This window comes from Macrosteles quadrilineatus, unplaced genomic scaffold, assembly GCF_028750875.1.
Source record: "Macrosteles quadrilineatus isolate MER2022 unplaced genomic scaffold, UCM_ALF_1.0 Scaffold_1__1_contigs__length_201487025, whole genome shotgun sequence".
Taxonomy (NCBI): Eukaryota; Metazoa; Arthropoda; class Insecta; order Hemiptera; family Cicadellidae; genus Macrosteles; species Macrosteles quadrilineatus.
The window spans coordinates 2,721,258-2,739,684 of NW_026542594.1; the positions used below are offsets into that span (position 1 = coordinate 2,721,258).

The 18,427-nt window shown below is 37.4% G+C and overlaps 1 protein-coding gene across 5 annotated transcripts in view; it reads left to right on the plus strand.

Moving 5' to 3' along the window:
* Positions 1 to 18,427, plus strand: part of LOC128988465 (rho-related BTB domain-containing protein 1-like) — a 56,423-nt gene that overhangs the window by 21,840 nt on the left and 16,156 nt on the right. The window contains exons 2-9 of one of the 5 annotated variants that reach the window (XM_054409791.1): positions 5,466 to 5,621; positions 9,388 to 9,491; positions 10,707 to 10,904; positions 11,456 to 11,663; positions 12,906 to 13,154; positions 14,655 to 14,734; positions 15,308 to 15,590; positions 18,098 to 18,124. In XM_054409791.1, the coding sequence (XP_054265766.1) occupies positions 5,466 to 5,621; positions 9,388 to 9,491; positions 10,707 to 10,904; positions 11,456 to 11,663; positions 12,906 to 13,154; positions 14,655 to 14,734; positions 15,308 to 15,590; positions 18,098 to 18,124 (1,305 nt within the window). Of the gene's footprint in view, positions 1 to 5,413; positions 5,622 to 9,387; positions 9,492 to 10,706; positions 10,905 to 11,455; positions 11,664 to 12,905; positions 13,155 to 14,654; positions 14,735 to 15,307; positions 15,591 to 18,097; positions 18,125 to 18,427 lie in introns of all 5 variants that reach the window. The other 4 variants (XM_054409772.1, XM_054409782.1, XM_054409809.1 and 1 more) reach the window with 4 other exon arrangements.

The following is an 18,427-nucleotide window of genomic DNA, read 5'->3' on the forward strand; positions in this document are numbered from 1 at the left end:
TGACCACGAACGACCAGTGGTGGATCGACAATGGCGCTACGCGGCACATTACGTCAAATCTGAGTTGGTTCACGGAGTACAAACCTTTTCCTGCAAACTCGAACGCAACAGTAAAGGCGGCGGGAAAGGAAGTTATAAAAGCTCTTGGCAGTGGAGTCGTTGAAGTAGCGAACTATGAAAATGGAAAACTGGAAACGTTCACACTCAACGATGTCTGGTATGTTCCTGACGTTTCTCGGAACTTAGTGTCCATTCTCGCAGCTCATGATCGAAACCCTAATAGCAGGTTTGAATCGACTAATACCGAGTGTCGGTTCACTATTAACGAACAAACTGTATTCAAAGGTACTCGAAACTGTGGTGGAACTTTGTATCGTGCCTCATTTCACACAGTTCAACCATCTGAGGTTTGCGCTAATGCAGTAGAAGACAATCGAATTCTGCAGTTATATCATGAGCGCTGGGGTCACATGGATAAACGTTACGTCCGTTCAAAGCTCGAATCCGAAATGGGTATCAAAGTGCCAGCCAACTACGAGATCTGCGAACCGTGTCAGTTCGGAAAGGCACACCGTCTACCATTTGGAACACGAGAACGCCCCTCAGCCCCCGGTGAGTTGTTATCCGGTGATGTTTGCGGCCCGTTTGACCCATCCTTCGGAGGTCGCCGATACTTGATCGTGATAAAAGACCACTTTTCAAGGTACCGATACTGTTTTGTCGCAAGGGAAAAATCTGCTGTGAAGGAAGCGTTGCGTGAAGTGTTGTCTAAAGCACGCACAATTGGTCATCACGTCAAAGAGTTTCTCAGTGACAACGGTGGTGAGTTTGACAACGCTGAAGTTCGTCAAATCCTCAGAGAATATGGTGTTAACCAACGTCTGACAGCGCCGTATACACCCGAGCAAAATGGTGCTGTAGAGAGAGAGAACAGAACAATCGTGGAAATGGCCCGTACCTTCAAGTATGCCAATCCAAATGTGACATTTCCTGCAGCGATCTGGGCTGAACTTGTCATCACTGCTGGCTACGTTTTGAATCGTGTGGGAAAGTCAGCAGTTGCCAACAAATCACCTTTTGAGCTCTGGTTTGGTCAAAAGCCGAGGATCAAACATCTGCGAGTGGTCAGCTCAAAGTGCTACGTCCATGTTCCTGTGCAGAAGAGGCGGAAAATGGACAAGAAAGCTGTGGTTGGTTACCTGGTTGGATACGATGGCGATGAACGATATCGAATCTACGTCCCAGAGAGAAGAGATATCGTAGTTTCTCGTGACGTCGTTTTTCACGAAATCGTCGGAGACTGTGACAAGAAAGTTGAGTGGCCTATCAAGATTGATAAAACCAATGACATCGAAGAAGACTGGCAAGAAGTTGAAGAGCCTAGTTCTCCAGTGAAGGGTAATAATGCGCCTATACCGACTGAAGACCCGTCAAGTAGCAGTGATAGTGAAGATGGAGAGTTATCCAACGATCCTGCAACTCGGCACTCGACTCGGGAAAGAAGGCAACCCGAGTGGCTAACCGATTACGTCTCGTCTAACTTTGCCGAAGTTCTTCTTGTTGACGATGAACCTAAGTCGTACACTGAAGCCATCAGTTCAGAAGATAGTGCTGAATGGAAAACAGCAATGGACAAAGAAATGGCGTCCATGCATAAACACGGTGCATGGGAATTGACCGAACTCCCTCCGGGAAAGAAGACTATCAACAACAAGTGGGTCTACCGAATAAAGCGCAATCCTGATGGAAGTGTTGACAAATATCGAGCGAGATTGGTCATCAAAGGATGTGCGCAAAGACCTGGTATTGATTATGCCGAAACCTTCAGCCCGGTTGCTCGTCTGGAGGTCGTTCGATCAATATTGTCCATCGCAGCTGTTGAGAAGATGGTTCTACGGCAGTTTGACGTCTCAACTGCGTTCTTGTACGGAGACGTTGAAGAAGAGATTTTTATGAAGCAGCCTGAAGGATATTCAGATGGGACAAATCGTGTTTGTTGTCTAAAACGCAGCTTATACGGCCTGAAACAGGCACCTCGATGCTGGAATAAACGGTTTGACGACTTCATGAAAGGCTTAGGATTTCGACAGAGCCGTGAAGATCCATGCGTCTACATTTGTCCTACCCCTGCTGGAAAAATCATTGTTGCACTCTATGTTGATGACGGATTAGTCACAGCGACTAGTCAGACTGAAATGAAACGAACCCTATACCTCAACCAAGACTTCAAGTCCTGCAAGAAAATCTTGTACTCTCGGAGTGACTATGCAAATAAGGGAAAGTGTTGAAAATGCCTGCCTTTCGTTATTTGTAATAGTCATACTACAGATGATATGAATGTTATTTACTATCAGCTGTCTGTTTTGTTGTCCAATATTGTTCCTTGTCATGAAAACATTAATGAGAAATACATTTGATTATTTTATAGTTTTAATTCGTTTTTCGCCGTAGTTTTACTTAGATAATCCCTAAACACCTCCACTTGGGAGAATAATTCAAGAAATTTTATCAAGCTGAGCTTATCAAGCAATATTGTATTCCACTATGTTAATGAACCAACTATTGTTACTGATGAATTATGTGGAATATTTATTTGTGCATTTGAAAAGTGATTGATATAAAGTATAAAAGCTTTGAATGCTGTAGTTTTCCAGCACCATGGTTTTCGATTATACCTGATTTATGATTTATTTTTTACTAACCCTTTGAGCTCCAACATTCAAAATGTTTGATGCAAGAATGGCATGACCAGACTTCCAGTACAACATCTATGCGAGTAACGGTAGTGACTCGCTAGACTCCCTCTAGCAAAACGTGAGTGCCGATGGAGACCTATGGGGGTGCGTGCGTTTGAAGAGACTTGACCTGGTCTCCATCAGCACTCCCGTTTTGCTAACACTGTAGTAGCTATAAATGTTCCAGTGCTCACAATTGTCGCAGAAAAATACAGGTCACTAAACCAATTTATTGAGGCTCTTTGATAAAAGCACACGCCCCACTACACCACTGGCGAGTAACTCAAGAAAAATAGCTGAAATTTGTACTTGACATGAGCTGCCAGCTGGGAGTCAAGTTGACTAGTGTTCTAAGTATGGTCAGTAGCCGAGTGGTCCAAGACGTCTCTCCTTTAGATAGATTGAGGGTTTGAACTCTGTCTCATGCGGAGTCCACCTGTTTGGGGGGGACCAGCTCCTACAAGGTGAAAGTTGGCAGAATGGGTGAATTCTCTCAGAGCTGCACCGCAAATCTGGCATTTTACTAATTTTCTTATCCTTACTGTGAATACGAGGATCTTTTGTGTACACAATAAAGACATTTCCTAAAAACCAGAAAACGGGTTATGACAAACTTAAGCCTCTGACCGGGGAGAAAGAACATGCGGACGAGCCTATACTTCTAGTCTGGACCTGGATTGGATGGCTATAGGCCTTATGTACGTGTTCACATCATTGCAGTCCAGACTGGTTTTGCCCCGATGTAAATCAGTAGTTTTGTTAGTTTGTGACTTTCAGTATGGTCAAAATGTTGGCTGTTTAGGCAATAGTTGGTTCTCCAGTTCTCTATTTGACTAAACAAATTGTTTGTACAACATGGAGGAGGAGATTATTATCGATCACTTAATTAGTTTGGTAAAATATTATTGTTTTTGTAAGGAGGCCAGTGATGCGAGACAATATTCCCGTCGCAGAAAACCTGTATTCTAAAATGTTTTTTCTTTGAAGTCAAAATGTGTCTGTGACTTTGTCTTTGCTTTCTGCCATGTTGAGGCCTTGACTTCTTCCTGGATTGAAAAACATAGTTTTACTCTTCTCTAGAGATAAGTAGAGGATAATAAATAAATAAATTGGCTGGATAGCTGAGTGGTTATACAATGCTCGCCTAACAATCAAAAGGTTGCCGTTTCCATGCTGAGAAATTTCAGTGGCTTTTTGATGGTTTGGAACTGGACCCAGCTGTTCCTTATCATTGGGATTTAAGCCTCGTTTACACAACACCCTGAAATCAGATTGTGTAAACGCGTGCTCCTGGTCACAATTTGGCTGGCGACCGGGAAGGGGGGTTGGGATGGATTTTCATCGGATTTAGGGAGGAAGGGTGGAGATAGCACACTTACTCTGGGAACGGATGTGAATTCCGAAACTCTACATCAGACAAATCTCTCAGTCCAACCTTGATATAAGTGTCTGAGGTGCCTTTACAGTTTTTTTTTTCGTGTTTTGGAGATGACGGAATCTACTCCGCAGAAGGAACAAACGTTTTGACCGAAATGATAGAAGTGTACAAATCTTACAAGCTTTTGTTTTGCACTTCTCAAGCTTTATATTTACACTTGAAAAAACAACATGCATTTAGACATGCACAATATGCACTTCAAAAAAACAACTTTTTTAAATCTAAAAATGGCGTTATTCAACGAAGGAAAGCAACGCACTCAGCTCAGATCGGGCGTAGAGAACGGGTTGTGTAAATACAACGCTTTGTCGACCAGGTGACAGGGCAGTCGGGACCAGGTACAGCAACGGGAGGTCGGGAATGGGTCGTGTAAACGGGGCTTTAAAAATAAATGATCCTGACTGATAAAACAGCTGATCTCTGTCAGTAACAAAGCTACACAGATCATCTCACAACATTCTACAACACTCATCCAATACTCATTTGGGTTAAAATACGTACCTAGGTGGTGTCCCCATCTTAAATGATAAAAATAAATTTAAAAATGATAATTAGAAGCTTGAAGCCTCTTTAAAGCTTTCCACAATTCATATCCAATAGAGTGCTTTTACACTAGATATAAAATCACTCATTTTAAACAAATCTAGTTGATTCACCATTTCAGTTGGTGATAAAACATTTAGAGTGAGCCAAAACATGAGCTAACACAGGACCATAATACTTCGTTGTCTGTTCCTCAATTTTATAATTGACCCTGTAAATGGCTCGATATACTTTTGTTGAACATTCTCTCTCAAGACTGTTGGATCTCAATACATTACATTTAATACTTTAGAGTACATTCTCATAAATTTAGGAATTTTTGGAAAAGGAAGAGATTTCAAAAGCTTAGCTCAGAAAATTTGAGCCCATTGGCTAATAGATACCTCCAAAAAAATTGCAAAACATAACACTCATATGTTGTCCTTACTTCTTCAGAGAATAAAATAATGTAAAATGTCAGAGCTAAAGCAGGGTTTTCCTAGGCGCAAAAGCGAAGCAGGGAGAGCAGACTCCTCTTGTCTTAGGTAATTTAATGTTACTGTTTTCCTAGAAGCGGAGCAGAATGCCATGTTAATCGCTTTTCCGCCCTCCACGCTCCTCTTCCGCATCTAGGAAAACCCAGCTTTAGAATTAGAGAAAGTATAAATGTGTCTACAGTATATCAACTGTCTCAGAATGTTCTATTGTGGTGTTGCAGGTGTCTGCTTGTATGATGGGCAATGATAATGGATAATGAACAACCCCACCAGGAGTTGGTGAAATGTGTGGTGGTGGGAGACACAGCGGTGGGCAAGACTCGGCTGATCTGCGCTCGTGCCTGCAACAAGCAGCTGTCTCTATCTCAACTGCTGACCACGCACGTACCTACGGTCTGGGCCATCGACCAGTACCGCATCTACAAAGATGTGAGTACCGGTACCAGCACCGTCAAGTAACCATTTGTAGCCACTTGTAGTAAAACACCATTATTGATTTAATCCTTCAGGGTTTGAACTGTAAAAAACTTATCTTTACTGTGAACAGATTTTAAACTGTACCAAAGTGAAAATACAATCACTGTGAAATTTACAGCGTTTTTTATATCACGCCAACTACTCTCGAGTCAAAAGTTCTTACTGATAAAATTACATTTTGAGACATTAGCTCGCTCTGTGAGATGCTGTTGCTGGCTTTTATTGAATGGAATGGCTATGTAGGTGCATAGTGGAGGTTACCTCTGCACTTGGAGTAAAAATTATTAAAATCTATGTTTTCCGCAATCTGTCTTGAATGTACCCAGCTTCTTTGAAGAAGCACATCAAGTTCAATTTCAGGCAGTTATCGGAAGAGACTGGAGTTGATTTTTGTCAAGGTGTGGAGGTAGTATCCGCCCAATATTGTGACTCTAAGTATAAGTGCAGATTAAACCCCGGGAAGTAACGTAATACTATATTACGTTACTAGTCCGGAAAATAGGTGTTCACCGGTCGAGTATGGTTGTCCCCGCGCGATTGGAAGTTGAGTGCAGGATTACTATACAAGTACGGTAAACATATTTTGGAAGAGTTACGTAAAATATTTTTCACCATACAACTCTTATAAAAAGAAAACTACAAATCCGTCATATATTCCTACCGACTAAAGGACTTAACAATCACTCACTACTCGCAGAGAGGTTCTGTTTTTGTTTATTTATTTCTTGACTTGTTGCCAATTATAATCAGCTGGTGCCAGGTAAAAAATCATTACAGTACAGTAGCAAGTAATGAAACTGTAATGAAACATTTGATTAAGCAGGTGGCAAACAGCTGTTTCCCGTACTAATTTCATGCGTAGAAAGTCTATTAAAACAGTTTAGTGTGGCAAAAAAAAATTTAATTCAACATTATTTTAATATTGCATACAAATTATAAAGTACCAGTATTTGCTAAACATTATTTTTTTTATGCGAGCTAAGTGTCTTAAAACAATATATTTGTTTAGAAACTTCTATAAATTATAAGATTTATCCAACAAGAGTGTAGAACGTAACTTATTTTTAATATTTATTATTTATATTTTTATTCATTATTGAATTTATAATTTAAACTTTGCATATTTCAAACAATTCCCGCCAAACGTTAAAGTTCTATTTTTGCTTTGCTTTATTATGTACTACTTTTTTTTATTTTTCAAGACCAAATATTTTTTTTATCAGTTAATATTCTTGTAATCCAATTACAGTATCGTGTTAACATGGAATTTATTTAAAAATAAATGTTCATCCAATCTCTTACTATACATTCTCGGTACAAAAAACCTCACTAACTCGACAATTTGTGGACCTAGAGGTTATCAAGTTATACAGAACATTGAAATTTTTAATAGGTTTTAATAAATAAATACATAAAGATTTTTTTTTATAAACCCATTAGGGCTACTTACATTATATTTTACATATTGAGTAAAAAATCTTGAAAGACAAATATTTGAGGGTTAAAACTAAATATTCTGAAAAAATTGCTTTTTTGTGAGCCCTGTCAGCTGTTGACTGTCAAGTTAGTGAGGTTTTACTGTACTTAAATCTTCTTATACAACTAATAAGAACAGAATTTTCAACTTCCTCTTCTCACCCATTAGATTTTAAATTGTTTCAATAAACGTTCAGACAAAAACAATAGTTTGGTAAACATTCATCTGGCAAAGTAATTCATAAAATACTGCTAGTTCAAGGTCCTAAGTAATAAGTAGGAACTTAGCATTATTATTTCCCTATGTTGTTTGAAATCCATTTTTATATACATCAAAATAAATATTCATCAGCAATTTAGCATCAGCTGCATTCGAGTATAGTAGTAGGTGGGTTTTGTTTATTGGGTTGCAAAAACACAGACTTGGTATTTTTCAATACATATTTTACCTCTGATCGTTTTTTAAAGAAGCTGTTTCAGTTCAGTTCTTAGAATAGAAAAGTTTCACATAACAACACGGGTAACTGACGAATGAGGTTCAAGGATTGAGAGAGCAGAAGTAAAATTGTAATGATTCGAACTTCAACTAATCAGCTGTTCAGGCCAATTAAATTGTTGAGTGGTGCAATTAGTGTTTAGTTTAGCACAATGTTTCATTGCATCACTGTCAGTGGCAATAAACAATACCCCCGCCGCAGCAAACCTGCAGACTAAGCGAATTTCCATTTGCCTGATTTGATTTTCAATTAAATCTATTCAAATAACATGAGGTTTAACGAGTACCTAGGTTTGCTGCCTACAGGGAGGGTAATAAAGTGTGTTTTTAGTAAAATATAGCTTTGTATAAAATAAATAGATTTGCCAGGTTTGATCCAAATATATCCATAAACAAGCAAACTACAACAGTTTACTTATTCTCCATAAGAATAACATGGGAATTTTAAATTTACAATTTTCTCCGTAACCAATAATCATACAGAAACACTTCAATATACTAAATTATTTGTTTTTTTGAGCTCTTTAAAATTATCTAGAGAAAATTTCGAAAATTTTAAGTTTTGGGGGGCAAAAACGAGGAAAACCAATTTTTACCCCATAAATCCCCCCATAAAACCCCGTTCCCATGGGCCAATCATGCTGGTTCGCGAACTCGTTCGAATAAACGTAGGTTTACACGTTTGTACCAAATTTCATCAAAATCGGATCATTTTTGCTCGAGTTATCGTGCTGACGGACACATATATATATATATATGAATTTGAACGGATGGTGTTTTTGGCTTCTAGGGACATCAAAATGAAAAAGTAAATCGGTCCCGGGTCCAAGTCTTACCATGAGACCTACGGTAATAGCTTATTCCCTATATGGGAAATTCGCTAAAAACATAACCTCTCTTAGAAGTTATGAGTAGTGATTTTTAGTAATTAAAACACTGTCGTTGTCGTAGGTAAAGTAATGTACTCAACTCGCGTAAATAGTATTAACGACACTCGTAGAAGTTTTTAAGGCACCAACCAAGGTTCTTACCTTAAATTTTCTACTCGTGTCGCTAACACTATCTTTCTTTACGCAATCCTTGTGTAAACTACTATTATTGTTCAATACGTATTCACATAGATTTGTAACATACTGCAGAAGTAGTAAACTAAAGTTGTTTTCATTAATCCTGCCAGTTCAATTTCAAAACAAGTTGATTAATTACTAAGTAAACTGAGGTTCAGAAGTAAGAAAATCTTACTTTAGCTTGTTTACTGATAATAGTTTAATAACGATGCAACATTTTTCTAATAATTACTCTGTTAACAAAGTTCTAAGCATATTTTCTCCCTTGATAATTGGCAAGTTGTGAAATGGTTGTGAATTAATCAATTTTGTTGAAAACTTTTATAAACTGTATTATTTATAAATCCCAAGTCACAGCTTATTCTGCTTTTAGTTCTGGCAGTATCCCAACAACAAATGTATTTGCTCTTTGTGTGCTATCAACATATACTTATCAATTTGTCATGTCTCAGTCACACTAGTTTCATTACTGTTTATCATAATGCAAAGTGTTCTCAAGAATTGTGACACGTTCATGGCTACAGTGGATTAATGTAAGAAGATAAAAATTTAACAATTCATAACATAATATTAATTTTCAAATAGTTAAAAGACAAGCAAGAAAACCAAATAGCAAATCTTTTAAATAGTAAAAAGACAAGGTAACACCAATTTAATAGCAAATCTTTTTAACTTTCAGGTTTTAGAAAGATCATGGGAAGTAGTCGACGGTGTAAATGTCTCTCTAAGACTATGGGACACTTTCGGAGACCACGAAAAAGACCGGCGATTCGCATATGGAAGGTAGGTTTTATTTTAATCACATATAACCATTGACTATAACTCACGCCCATGACCACTCTGAGAACTGGTTACTAAAACAAAATAAAAACACTCCAAAAACACCTTATAATTTAAATTTGATAATACCATTTAGTATTTGTTATTAGTTTGTCTTATATTATAATATTTTATAATTTTAGAAAAATCTTGTGAATCAGCCATATAAATTATAATCAGTTCTGAGTAATCAAACAGGAAATTGATAAGACAGTCTCATAGTTCTGCAGAGATCTTGTCACAAATTCACATAACTAAAGGAGGAATACTGATATGTTGTTATGTGATAATGACCATGACAAGTCGTAATATGCTAACACATGCTAAACCCTGTCATTAGCAACTCTTGTACAGTACTTGAGTGGCTGCTAACTAACTCTCATACTCAACATGTCCCAATTGTTCTGCAACACTTTTGGATTCAATGTACTCTGTTCTGGTAGTGGTACTTGTCAATGTATAAGAAAAATGTATCCTTATTGTTGGAAGCTTAGCACATCAAAATTTTGCTGTTCATTGACCAAAGGTTCTGAGAAGTAAATTTCTCACTTATATGATTCAAATGACAACACATCAGACTATCAGAGATTTTTCTACTTTTTACAGAATTAAAAAAACTGCTATGTACATTAAAAATTGTTTTAAACAATTTTGAAACATTTGAGTCTCTGCGAGAAAGGGGGAAAAATACTAAAAATAAGCATAACAAAATTCAATCAAATATTATTCATGTGGCTCAAAGAGTTAGTAAGAGTAAGCACTTATTAACTAAAGACTTATTGCACACATCCATTCTAGGTTTTTAGATAATCATCCCAACAAACTGAGCAAGGTCGCAAAATGCAGAAGTTGACCTGCTAATAATAATAATAATACATACATACATACATACATACATACATACATACATACATACATACATACATACAGTATAGTATTGATTATCTCCTCTTGGCCTACCATGAAATAAATTATGTTATCTTTTTGTTCAGCATGTTGGTGGGTTCAGATGCTTCAGATTCTTATCACTGTACTCTTATTAGCTTTTCCTCTTGGCTTTATGTTTTGGTAATAGTTTAAAAATTCACAGCTTTTGCAATGATATATATGCTTATTCCATTTGCTAATTGTATTTTTATGTTAATGTTAGTACTCACTATTGTTTCCTCTGTTGTACAGGTCAGATGTAGTTCTGCTATGTTTCTCTCTGACGAGTCACAATTCCCTCCGCAACTGCAAGGCCATGTGGTATCCCGAAATTCGTCGCTTTTGTCCCCAAACACCTGTCCTCCTAGTTGGTTGCAAAAACGACCTTCGATACATGTACCGCGATGAGGCCTACCTTAGTTACTTCAGAGATCGCAGTCCTTTTCTGAGGTCTGTATTTAGTTTGGAACAGATTTTGTAAAAAATGACTTAAAAAATATTTGTGTGACTAAAACGTTGGTGTTTTTCGAATAAGATAGAATTGTATATAAATACAACTAGAAATAATTGAAGTGTACGATTACCATTGCAATGGGAATACTTTGTCCCAGAGTCCTCATGGATGGCCCCTGCCAAGTAACAGTAATCTATTCTTGCAAATTGTTTTAAATTTCTTTAGAGAGGTTACAAAAATTAGTCTACATAGGCCTACTAATAAATTTATCCAAAAGTTATACTTCTAAAGAGAATCCTCATTGTTAGAACACAATCTCCCGATCTCCAACTATATCTTTTCAAACTATAATGGATCTTTTAAATGTATGAAATTTATGGTAACTTACCGGTACTGTAAGATATGAATATGCAAATTGATATTTAATTTTTGGTGCAGAAAGTAATGAACAAAACCCCATAAATAATGCCAACAAGATTATAAATCAGTCTTGCATAAGTAATAGTTTTGATGTTGATATCAGTATATTGGATGTTTGGATTTTCAGGGCAATCCGCAAGTCAGATTTAGTGATGCCAGACCAGGCGCGCAGCATTGCTCGAGAACTTGGAGTCTACTATTACGAGACTAGTGTGCTGACATATTACGGAGTCAATGAAGTGTTTGAGAATGCGATACGAGCTGCCCTAATTGCCAGACGCCAGCAACGCTTCTGGATGACCAATCTCAAGAAAGTACAACGCCCTCTCCTACAGGTCTTATACTTATATATGTTGTGGACAGCTCTTGTATATGATGTATAAATAATGTATAAAAATATGATGCAATTGAATTTCTTATTAATGAATGACGGTTCTTTTCTTAAATAACAGCTGGTCCTTTTCTAAGTAACAATTTATTAAGTTTTCAGAATCTGACCCATTTACTTTTAATTTATTTTTAGGTTAAGTAGGTACATCTAGTTTTACATTCAACATATTGTATTCAAGTGACTTCAGGGCTCTCCAACCTTTTTTCCCCTAGGGCCACATTGTACATTTTTGTAGGGAAGGTTGGCTAGACATATTTGAAAAAAAATTGGAATGCCAGTTGTCAACTTTAGTATTTTGGGCTACTGAAACAGCAGAAAATTAGCAGTTTTTCAAATAAGGTTTCAAAGGTTATATTTTTGTGTATGTTAAATGTGTATTTTTTACGATGTAGTTTTTGAACTTCAATCATTCATTTGTGAAAAAAAAATAAAATCTAAGTGTAAGTGCACACATTTTTGTTTGATTGTTTCTAATATTCCGTTATGACTAGAAACCTAAGCAGTCTTAAAAGGCAAGTTTGAAAATATGAACAAATCGATAATTCGAAATCCCATCGTTATGGACAAGCTGTAACCAATATTTTATTGAAAAGTGACTCACAGATTGTGCTTCAGTCTAAAATTCTATTTCCTCCATTATTTTTTATTACTGTAATGGGCCGTCGCGTGGTTTATTGGTGCCAGGAGTAGATTGTTGTCACCCCCCCCCCCAAACACACAATGGCAATGCTCAAGCAGCAAGTTTCGTTGCTGTCTGAGATATTATGTGTAGCGGAGACATCAACATCGTCCTCCACAATCACAAAAAACATTCATCATTTTCTTTCATGATCGAGCCAAAATCCTAAATAAATCCGTCGGACATTGAAATATAGTCGTAGTCCTCCACGATTGCAACAATATCAAGATTATCTCGTCTTGATCGCAGCAAAATCCTGAATACCTCCTGCGGTTACGAAAATATAATCATCATCCCCACGGTCTTGGAAACATGATAATGGAAATGTTGTCGATCTAATATAATTTTTTTCTTAAAATATTTGTACTACTTTTTCCGTGGCACCTGAGGCGCCCCCTACCCCTTGCAACGGCCCTAAATGTAACATAAAAGATTGTTGTCATTAATGTCAATTCTCGTTTACCCTCTTAACAAGACAGCTAATGTTTGTTTGTTTGTGTTGGCCAGGCTCCCTACTGCCCACCCAAGCCAAGGCCGCCGGAGGTCCATGTGTCAGCGTCCACATACGAGGATAGCCTGCACTGGTTGTTCCACACCCAGGCACATGCTGATGTGATCTTCGTGGCCGGGGCCGTTGGTTTCTCCGCTCACCGCTTTGTGCTGGCTGCCGCCTCTCCAGCCCTGCATCGTCTGCTATGTACTGACCTTACAGGGGAACTCAACACTCGCAGTGCTAGCGAGTCCAGCATGGTCAGTGTACGTTGTCAAACTGTGTTGAAAAAATATATATATTTATATATTTAATGGACAGGTCAGTGGAACTTTATATGAAAGTAATTCAAGTGCAGTTAAAGGAAAAGCGATCTAAAACCCCCAAAATGTTTGTGGATATTTCCTTGTGATGAATGACTTGGTTGGGTCGTAGTGTGTTTCTTTATGTCCTTGCTAGTCGGTTTCTTGGAACGTATATGTCAAACTTACGTGTCAATACCCTTTTTGTATAGTAAAATGGTAAATTTCGTCAAATTTACATATTGATACCCTTAGGGTCACACTGTATGCCGATACCTTACTGGGTGCAATTCCTATGTACATTAACTTTACGTATTGATACCATTAGCGTCATACTATATGACGATACCTTTCTAGGTGCTTTCTATGTGCTTAAATGTAAATAGGGGTAGCGGATTTTTATCCCCCTGGAATTTTACCCCCTGGGCAAACGTGACGTCACAAACCAGGGGGTAAAATTCCGGCCGCGAACTTTTGAGTTTTGCGACATCAGCTCGATGGATTAAACGGGGAATTAAACATATATTTTCACGGTTGTGAATTTAATCAGAACACATCAAATTATAAAAACCTAGAATGTACGGCCCGGATTTTTACCCCCAGAATTTTATCCCCCAGATTTTTACCCCCGGAATTTTACCCTCCGGATTTTTACCCCTGGATTTTTACCCCCGGAATTTCACCCCCTGGCCCATCTTCATTTAGTTTTAAATTAATAGTAAACATTTTATTATTAAGTAGCGTATCTTAATTTATTTGTAACGTTAATCAATCAAAGAAGTTTTTAATTTTAATTTTGAGATTTGAGTATCAGGATTCGATCTTTGAAGCCAACTGTTGGTTAATATGATCAAAATAAAACAGCGAATTATGTTTACTTAGTTGAGGTTACAAAATAAATAAATAAAGATAGGCTACTAAATAATGAAATGTTTACAATTAATTAAAAACAGAAATAAGAAAATCAATCATTCAATTTCTAAAATTGACCAGGGGTAAAATTCGGGGGGGGGGGTAAAAATCCGGGGGTAAAAATCCATCTTCAGTCGTCTAAACGCTAGTTATATGGACAGGGGGTAAAATTCCGGTTTTTATCGCTAATGTAATTAATTACGCTCTGACTATTTTCATTAGACTTCGAAATCCGCGGGGGTAAAATTCCGGCCGCGAACAAACTTTTGGCCACTCAGGTTACTACGTCATAGTGACGTCAGCTTTGCCCAGGGGGTAAAATTCCATGGGGATAAAAGTCCAGCGATCCTGTAAATAGTGTAAACAGCCCTAAAATTAAAGCATTTTGAAAAAAAAGTTTGTTAAGGTTCACAGTTCATTTTTAAAGGCCAAAGAAAATATTTAAACTTAACAAATTATGTGTGGCATAGTTATAAAAGTTTTTTTTTCTATGGTTGAATTTCAATTCAAGTGTTTCTAACAGAGTTTAACTGAAGATTCATCTATTTAAAGGTATCAACATTTGGGGAAGCAACATCAGGTGACTTCAATGATGACACAGAGTATCTGATTCGAGTTGAGAAACCTGTAAGGTTAGTTTTCTTTTCTAAATGAAATTTTCTTTATCCTAGTTTTAAAACTGATAATAGTAGGTAATTTTTTCAACACAATTATTAAAAGTTCTCTAAACCTTAACTTTCAACATAAAAACTCGTAAGCACATCGCACACTATAGAGCGACATGCCGCGCCGCTGTTTTCAAACTTCTGCTGGTAGTAAGCACACTACAGGCACCGCTGATGCCGCCACGCCTACCTTCACCTACCTTATCATCACACACTCAGTTGTTGATTGACAAAGACTAGAGTGCAGCGTGTCTTGGTCAATATGAGAAGCAGTTCAGAAGAATTTTTTTTATTTGGTTTGCTGGAATCTAAAGAGGAAGAGAAACGGCAGAAAAACGCTTAACTGGAAATCAGTTGCCTTGCTGGAGGGACCAATCTTTCTTATGCGGCACTGATTGCTAACTGTAGGTTTAATACATACTATATTTTAAGTTTCAAATTTCATAATATTTTCTATACATTTGTTTATGTTGGTACATCATGTACACTGCCTGAGGACCTCCGTGCTGTCAACCGAGAGTTTGATATTTCTGTGTGCAGAGTGTGGGACCAACTGAAGCGCAGATCCAGCTGCCAGGTGCTGACCACGTCCAGCAACAGTGGCAATGCCAACAAGAAGGTGTGTGGCAGTCGGGAACTCAACCATCCTGCCTTCGCTGCCATCCGTGTACAGCAGTGTGAAGTGATGGACCAGCAAGGAGGAGTGTCAAGTTGTGTTCAGACTGTGGTGACTCTGACCAAGTTGGTAACTCCACACGCCATCCAGCAATGTCTTCAGTTCCTTTACACTGGCACCCTTGACAATAGATACTCTCAGCTACAGGTAATTCTTCTGTGTTATTACTTTAATTTAATATTTGAAAGAGAATTAACCATGCAGTATCTGTAGTTATCTTATAAAAAGATAGGGCATTTGCCAGGAATTATTAAGGAAATTGACAGGAAAGCAGGCTTACCTTTAAATAAGTCCATAGAGACACATAACACATCACAAAATTAAAAGTAGAAATTTTCGTGGTCACTGACCACTTTTTCAACCACTGGAGATTGGAGAAATGGCAATGGCAGTTGCAATTTGAATCTATTACACCTTGTCAGGGTTGCCAACACAGATGAAGAGACTAAAAATTGTTTTTACTGTTGCATATGTATGAATGTGTTCACTTATTATGAATAATCCACTATATTTACACTGTTCTATATTTACACATATGTACACACACATATTAAACATTTTTTATATACACTAGCCTGCTATGGAAGGTGAGGAATGGGGTTTATCTTAGATTAAGGTTTGGTGGGTTTCTAGAATGGGTGAACCATTGGTAGCTTAGTTCCCATCTTCTCAGTTCTGAGGGGTTGCAGTTTGGAGGCAGTTGTTTTATTATTTTTGAAGAGTAGCAGCTATTAAAATCAGATTTTGAGTGGGATGAGGCATGGTTGACTACTGGTTTGTCTTTATAATTATTTTTTACATCTTGACGATGACCGTTCATTCTGGTACGGAACTGGTTCTTTGTTAGGCCTATATACTGAGCTGGGCAGTTTTTACATTGAAGCTGATAAATTACATTGCTGGTGCTGCAGGTGTTGTGTCCTTGAATCTTGAAAACTTCATTTGTGGCGTTGCTGGAAAAACTTGTGGTGGGGGGGTTGATGGGACACGTTTTACATCTGGAAGTATTACATGGGAAAGAGCCGTTTGGGGGTTTGTTTCTGGTTGCTGTAATTGGATCCGGTATCTTAGGATGAACAAGAATCTTTTTGATGTTAGGTGGTTGGCGAAATGTGGTGGTTGGGGGGATTTTCAGGAAATCCTTTGTGTGGGGGGAAGCTTGGAGAATTTTGAATCCATCCATTCTAAAAGATGGATTCAAAATTCTCCAAGCTTCCCCCCACACAAAGGATTTCCTGAAAATCCCCCCAACCACCACATTTCGCCAACCACCTAACATCAAAAAGATTCTTGTTCATCCTAAGATACCGGATCCAATTACAGCAACCAGAAACAAACCCCCAAACGGCTCTTTCCCATGTAATACTTCCAGATGTAAAACGTGTCCCATCAACCCCCCCACCACAAGTTTTTCCAGCAACGCCACAAATGAAGTTTTCAAGATTCAAGGACACAACACCTGCAGCACCAGCAATGTAATTTATCAGCTTCAATGTAAAAACTGCCCAGCTCAGTATATAGGCCTAACAAAGAACCAGTTCCGTACCAGAATGAACGGTCATCGTCAAGATGTAAAAAATAATTATAAAGACAAACCAGTAGTCAACCATGCCTCATCCCACTCAAAATCTGATTTTAATAGCTGCTACTCTTCAAAAATAATAAAACAACTGCCTCCAAACTGCAACCCCTCAGAACTGAGAAGATGGGAACTAAGCTACCAATGGTTCACCCATTCTAGAAACCCACCAAACCTTAATCTAAGATAAACCCCATTCCTCACCTTCCATAGCAGGCTAGTGTATATAAAAAATGTTTAATATGTGTGTGTACATATGTGTAAATATAGAACAGTGTAAATATAGTGGATTATTCATAATAAGTGAACACATTCATACATATGCAACAGTAAAAACAATTTTTAGTCTCTTCATCTGTGTTGGCAACCCTGACAAGGTGTAATAGATTCAAATTGCAACTGCCATTGCCATTTCTCCAATCTCCAGTGGTTGAAAAAGTGGTCAGTGACCACGAAAATTTCTACTTTTAATTTTGTGATGTGTTATGTGTCTCTATGGACTTATTTAAAGGTAAGCCTGCTTTCCTGTCAATTTCCTTAATAGTATCTGTAGTTAGTGATGTTTCGGTTTCTGTTAGTAATTCTCATTTTTTTTAATTTGGTAGCAAGAGCCTACATTAACATGTTATATGATTACATGTTACTGTTGGAAATACAGTACCATTATTATTTGCTTAGTCCCAATTGTTACCCGAAATGGTGTTGAAAAGAATGTATAGTATATGAAACGAAGTAGGGTACTAAACATAGTTCCGATAAAAAGGCTTAACTGTTAGTGTACGATATACTTAATAAATAATACGAACTATTGATATGTACTGTATACAACTTAATCTTTAAAAAATTCGGTACAGTTCACCTTTGTACTGTACCGGCTCACCCCTTGCTATGCTGGATACCTTCCACGCACAGATCTTGTGGACGGGCAAATGAAAAGTTAAAAGAGGCCGCCAACCTCTTGAAAAATAAATTTGTCACTACATAAATCCATTATTTACTTTTTTTAGTTTACTCTGACAGGTTCATTAGGATAAGCAATTACTTGTTGTCAGCTCTCAGAATCTCTGTGTTTCAGCAGAACCTTCCACTAGGATTGCTCATGGTAAATATAACTCTGCCATATAAATTTGATTGCTTTGTTTTGAGTTTGTTAAAATTAAATTTAAAGTATTTTAATGTTAGTATTCGATTATATTGCATTTAAAAATCTAATTATACAGTACTTGATTACTGTACATTTAAGGTTTTTTAAATTGTATTTTTTCTGGAATTTAAAAATAGTGTAAAATTAAGTATTTTTTGAGTGGAAAATAGGGATGCATTGCACGACGTCCAATGATATAAGTCAGTGTCATTATGTCCAAAATATAACTTTTGAGCTGTTTCACGATGTCCAATATAAAAT